A 6686-nucleotide genomic window follows, 5' to 3' on the forward strand; every position below is an offset into this window, starting at 1 on the left:
TTCATAATGAAGAATATTGTTGATTTAGTACGATAGAGCCGTCCAGGAACAAAGGAAAAAATTAAAGTTGGATGAAACAAGACCACCCACCAATAAAAGATCACTTACACCAGAGGGTAAAAATTCATGTAAATTACTATTTGAATGTTATGTATTAATAATTACAACTTGAAATATATATTTCAATAGGTGTTTGGACCTTTAATTTTGACACGGCATCGTCTGACGAATCTTAATAATAAGCGTAAATTATAGGTAAAAATACATCATTTACTTTCTCATTAATATGTTAGGAATATAGTGAATTATTTTTAAAAAAATATTCAAAGGAATCACGGATCATGAACTTGCAGGAATCATCAACCCAATATTAGCGTAGAGGTACATAATGGTGAAACTACGAGCTTCATCTGGTTTTTGAAAGATAATTATAAATGACTTTTTGCTTTGGTTTTTTCTACAATAATATGTTGTTAAAATTATGTGCATCATTGCTAATACACATTTTATATGCTGGTAGCAAAGTTCTTTAAAACATTCTCCAAAATAAACAAAAAATAAAAGTATAAATTTACAGTATGTAACATCGCAATGTAAAAATATCAATCATTTATAAAAATCGTTACAAATGACAAATTGTAGTATAATATTATTTAAATGGAATTTAGGTTACCCATTTTTCAATTAATTCTGCGTCATTTTAAGATTACTCATGATCAATATTGAGTTATGGGGTTTAATATGAAAAAAAAAGTATCATTTAATTATGATTTTATAAATTATATGAAGAATTTAAGTTAAAAATCATGATGTCTCGAAATGTGATCTCTTTCGCAAAGTAATAAATTTTAGTTCAAGCATACTGTCGTTATAAAAAATTGTAAAATACATAATGCATTGCTCATACTTTTTAATACTTCTAACTTTTTAGTATAAACTTTATTATAAAAAAGGCATTGTTTGTACTAATTAAAAATGAGATTTATTTTTTTTTTAAGGATCCTGTTTAATTATTTTAAACAAATACAAAAAAATGTTTGCAAATCAATAATTTACAAAATTATAAACAGCTTTTATATTGTATTATGGAAAACAAAAATTATATAAGTATCATTGGTGAGCTATATGCTAGTTTGTATTAGGATTAAATTTGCAATAAATATTATTTTAGGTCCTGTTACAAACTAGCCAAACGAAACCTATCAATGTTTTATGGCCTGCTCCCTTTTTTAAAAACCTCAAAGGTAACAGTAGATAGTTACACTTTTGTAATGAAAAAGTCAAAAACTAGCTAGACTTTAGCAATTATTGGGCAAATAACCATTACAGCTTTTTGATTACAATATATATTTATCATTATTTTTTGTTATTAAAAACAGCGGAGATATTTTAGATGTTAAAAAATACCTTTTTTAGAAACAAATTATATTATTGACATTTTTGATAAATGTTCAATGTTTTCAGTGAATATACCAAAAAACAAACACTCTTAAATGATAAGCTGTGGGCAACTGTGACTTACGACATTGTGTAACATACAAGTGTACATTTTATTTTAATAATAAATTCTTACACAGATTACAGAAGAAAATGTACTCTTACTGTAATAGCCAGCTAAATATTCTATTAACAAATTTTGTCATTTTTACATCATTATGATCAATATTGTTATTTTGATTAGTTAAAAATTAAATAATGTAATGGTGATAAAATTGTTTTTACATTTTTTTAAAAATGTTTTCAATAACGAAGAAATTATTTGAATTATATATCTTTAATATACAAATAATTATTTCAAAATTGAAATTAAAAATGTCTAATATTAAAATAATATGTGGGCCTTATATTGAAATACAATAATATTTCATTTAACACACTGTCGAAACTTGCTAATTGCCACTACAAAAAAAACTGCGTTTAATATAAGTACACCTTATTTTCAAAAATACATATACTAATTAATCTTTTTTATTTTCAGCATACCCAACAACAGCTTGTTGTCCAGGGTACAAATAAATATTATTTTACGGCAGTTCAGAGTATTTAACTCTTGGTACGCCATATATTTAAAGGCAGTTCAGAGTATTTAACTCTTGGTACGCCATATATTTAAAGGCAGTTCAGAGTATTTCACTCATGGTACGCCATATATTTAAAGTATTTAAAGGTAGTTCAGAGTATTTCCCTCATTGTACGCCAAATATTTGAAGACAATTTTAAATATTTAAAAACATAAAACACATTTAATAGATAATTGTCTGAAAAGTTAATTAATCCAAAATAAGTAAATTTCAGAGCCATCTGATCGGTATAAATAATATATATCAATAAATTTAACATTGAAAAATATATAATATCCAAATTAAAATGGAATCTAGAATTGAAAATAAATTAAAGAAAGGAAAATTTTGTCAGAAATGGCTACATGATGAACGTTATAAAGATTGGATAAGCATTGTTCCAGACGATGATTATTTTTATCAATGCAATAAATGTAATAAACAATTTTCATGCGAAAAAACGCACGTTTCAAAACATAAACATAAAAATAATGCTCGATTAAATGACATTACAAATTTATGTAACAATTTAGTTTTGACAGATAATGAAAATGAAGAAAGTAGTAAAAAATTTCGCCTAAGTTGGCTAGAGAAATCTGAGTTTAAATTATGGTTACGCAATATACCTAATAATGACAATTATTTTTATTGCCGAGTCTGCAATGTGACTTGTAAAAGTGGACTGTCCAATATAACTGAACATGCTCGATCAAAAAATCATAAGAGCAATTTACCAGAAAATAATATGGATAATATTGAAAACCTTGAACAGACAGCTTGTTCTTTCGATGAAAGAAAAAAGTCTGCTGAAATAAGATTTGCTGCATTAATGACCGAAAAAAATATACCTTTTAATGCTGCTAATGATATTTTAAATTTCTTTAAAGAAATTGGAAAAGATAGTAATGTATTACAAAGTATGAGAATGAATAGAACGAAATGTACAAAAATAATTTCTAACGTTCTATGCCCAATTGAAACTGAGAGCATTGCTGAAAATATAAAAGAAAACAATTTTTCTGTTTTCATTGACGAAACAAGTGATATTACGAATAAGAAATGGATGACATTTTTCGTTCGTTACGTAGACTCTACTACGTTAGATGTTCAGTGTACATTATTAAAATTGATAGATATCGATGCCAAAGATTGTTGTGCAGAGAAACTATTTGATTATTTCGAAAAGGAAATGCTTCGAATGGGAATTTCTTTTTCAAATATAATTGGATTAGCTTGTGACAATGCTTCAGTCATGATAGGTAAACATTCCAGTTTTAAAACAAAATTGGAAGCAAAATGTAAAAATCTAAAAACCTTTCCATGCATTTGTCACTCTTTGGCATTAGCGGCAAATGCTGCATGTAGCAAAATTCCAGATTTCTGCGAAGATTTTATGAAAAAAATTTCAACTTATGTAAACAGCAGTCCAAAACGGTCTGCCATTTACGAAGAATTTTCTACAGCTTTTCAAGAAAAAAATAAAAAAATTTTGAAGTTGTGTGATACACGTTGGCTTTGCCGATATCAATGTATTGAAAGGATACTAACTTCTTGGAATTCCATCGTAAATTTTTTACGAGAAATGGTTGTTTCTGAAAATAGTAAAACTGCCCAAGATTTATTATCCACAGTAGAGAATGTGGATACTAAAGCTTATTTTTTGTTTCTAAAATTCGTACTAAATTATTTCAATTCATTTAGTGCATATTTTCAAACTCGTGAAACAAGGGTGCATTTAATATACGATAAATCTGTTCAACTATTAAAAGATTTATGTATTAATTATTTGAAAACACCACTAATAAATTATCTTACAGACAACATAAGATTGTCTGATGAACATAATATAAAGAATATTGAAGAAATATATTTAGGACCAGATTGTGAAAAATATCTCACAGAATTAGAAAAAGAGGGACGAAAAGACATTGTAATTGATGTAAGGAAGCACTGTTTACAATTTTATTTAACAGCTGCAAAAGAAATTAAAAAAAGATTACCATTCAATGATGAATTTTTAAAAAATTTAAGAGTATTAAAAGCGGATATAGCTTTACAACAATGCGATAGAGAAAAATCGTTTGACGATATTTCTTTAATTGCAAAATCATTAGGTGATTATGATGAAACAAAATTAAAGGAAGAATGGGTTTCATTGTACAATAAAATAACAGATGAGGAAAAAGTTAAATTGTCACAATTAAATTTTGATGACATGTGGAAAAACATTTTAAAAATTGATATTAATGGAAGCAAAAATTGGCCTAATTTGTCAAAACTATTATCAAAAGTAAGATGTCTTCCACATTCAAACGCTGATCCAGAAAGAACTTTTTCTGTATTAAGTGATTTAAAAACCAGAAAACGTAACAGATTATCAGCAGATTCCGTAAATTCTGCTTGCGTTTTTAAAAGTGCTCTAAAAGCTAAGAAACGTAAAGCTATAGATATAGAATTATCGGATAAACATATTGCCTTAATGGATTCTAAAAACTTATATAAGGCAAGTGAAAGGATCATTAAAAATGCATTAACGATAAATCCAATAGATGATAATAACGAAGATGCAGATGATCCCGATGATACGATTAATAATAGATAATTATTTATCAAGTTGAGAAAAAAAATTATTTAAATATTAATCTATTTTATTAATTAAATTACAGTGAATTTTTCAAAAAATAACAAAATTGAAAATTTATTAAATATTTTTGTGAGTTACTGGTGCAATTTTAAAATAAAAAAAAAAATAATGGTGATGCTAATGGCGAAGGAAAATGAAGCGATGTAACATTTATATAAATAAAAATACAATTTTCGCTAATTCCCCAGTAAAACTCAAATATACTCATAATATTCATGTATTTCACCGAAAATATCAACACATCGCGTGAACATGCTGTTGGAGATTACAATTATATATGTTATCAGATTTTAATGAAAATATTAAATTAACTGAAACATATAATAATTTAATTCATTATTTATAATGAGTATACATACATAATATTTCTTTAACAAGTGTAAAATTATATTATTAAAATATTAGAAACTTGTTTGCATTTTCTCAATCTCAAGAGAGATGATAGTTGCGAGAGTATTGGTTATACAATTTATCTTTAAAACTTTGAAAGCAAATTAGCAGCAATCACCATTTATGATTACATTTTTCGAAGAATCTTTGTCGCCAGTTGAACCATCTCTTCTCTCTTGGTTGAATCCCTAATGAACGTCCACTTTAACTGGTGTTCAGGATACATAAGCAATATTCCAACCATAAGAGAATCTTGATGCTGGAGTGGCCCGCAGCTTCTGCAAATACAGATTTATAAGTTACAATGCAACGGTAATTAAGAATGAACAATATTAAACTTGTTTATATATAACACTCAGAATAACATTTTTGTAATCTGTAATGTACAATTTCAGCATGCCTGCCTCTGATGAATGGTCCTGATGCAGTGGGGAAGCATGTGGATCGTTTGTTGATGAAAAAAGCCTCCAGTCAGAATAATGACCAATTTCCTTGCATTCAGGCCACCAGATGCATCGTTTGGAAGAGTTTCAATGTGTACCTGATAAAGTAAGTTTGCTTTTAAAAAATGTCATTGGATCCATTGAAAATGATTTTCCAATATTTGCAAATTTAAGTAGTTGTTATTAAAGTCCATAAATACCATAGAAATGTTTTCATATCCTTGCACTTTTGGATTGTAATCAATTTTCTCATATGCATTTTCTCCATTTCCAGGCAGATGGCTTATCCGACAGCATTGGACATTGGTTGCAGAATAATACTGTGGGGACTCTGAGAGCAATTTGGATGAAGCCACCAATCAGCAGTTCATCCTTCGAAGAATCCTTGTTGCGAGTTGAACCATCTCTTTTCTCTTGGTCGAGTCCATATTAGCGTCCACTTCAACTGGTGTTCAGAATCCTCAAGCAATATTCCAGCCATAATAGACTCTTGATGTTGGAGTGAGCCGCAGCTTCTGCAAATACAGATTTATAAGTTACAAAGTAATAGAAATTAAGAATTAATTATATTTTACTTGTTTATATGTAACACTCAAGATGACAGTTTTGAAAAATATACCTTATTATTGTAACATGTATCTGCTGTTGATTAATGGTCATGAGGCAGGGAGGAAACAGGAAAATGATTTAGTCAGCAAACTACCAATCATTATTGGAATTATACTACCAGATGCCACTATTGGAGTAGATTCAGCGCGTGTTCCTGTTGAAATAAGATTTGATGTACAAATGTATGACTGGATTACCTTAAAATGATTTTTCCATCTACTGTTGTCACTGATGCTTATATTGTTAAATCCATCAATACCATAAGAATGTTTCTACATCCTTGAATTAATGGATTATAACAAGGCAACTTCTCTCCATTATCTCCATTTCCAGGCCGATGGCAAATCAATGAGTATTGTACACTGTTTGCAGAATAATGCTCTGGACGCTTTGATTGACAGCAAATTGAAAGAATCCACCATTCAGCAATTCATCCTTCGAAGAATCCTTGTTGCCAGTTGAACTATCTCTTCTTTTGGTCGAGTCCTTATGAACGTCCACTTTAACTGGTGTTCAGTATCCATAAGCTTTATTCCAGTT

At 28.3% G+C, this 6686-nt stretch overlaps 1 protein-coding gene across 1 annotated transcript; it reads left to right on the forward strand.

The window, feature by feature from the left end:
- The first annotated feature begins 2367 nt into the window (after positions 1–2367).
- Positions 2368–4662, forward strand: LOC136783637 (protein FAM200A-like). The gene has a single exon (XM_066743886.1). It carries the CDS (start codon positions 2368–2370, stop codon positions 4660–4662), a length of 2295 nt encoding a protein of 764 aa, XP_066599983.1.
- Positions 4663–6686: the final 2024 nt, after the last annotated feature.

This window comes from Prorops nasuta, unplaced genomic scaffold (genome assembly GCF_024137725.1).
Source record: "Prorops nasuta isolate Cenicafe-Biocafe unplaced genomic scaffold, Cenicafe_Pnas_1.2 PNAS00034, whole genome shotgun sequence".
Classification (NCBI taxonomy): Eukaryota; Metazoa; Arthropoda; class Insecta; order Hymenoptera; family Bethylidae; genus Prorops; species Prorops nasuta.

What these genes read in the sequence shown, in the direction of transcription:
- LOC136783637 (XM_066743886.1), top strand. Translation starts at nt 2,368, where the DNA reads ATGGAATCTAGAATTGAAAATAAATTAAAGAAAGGAAAATTTTGTCAG.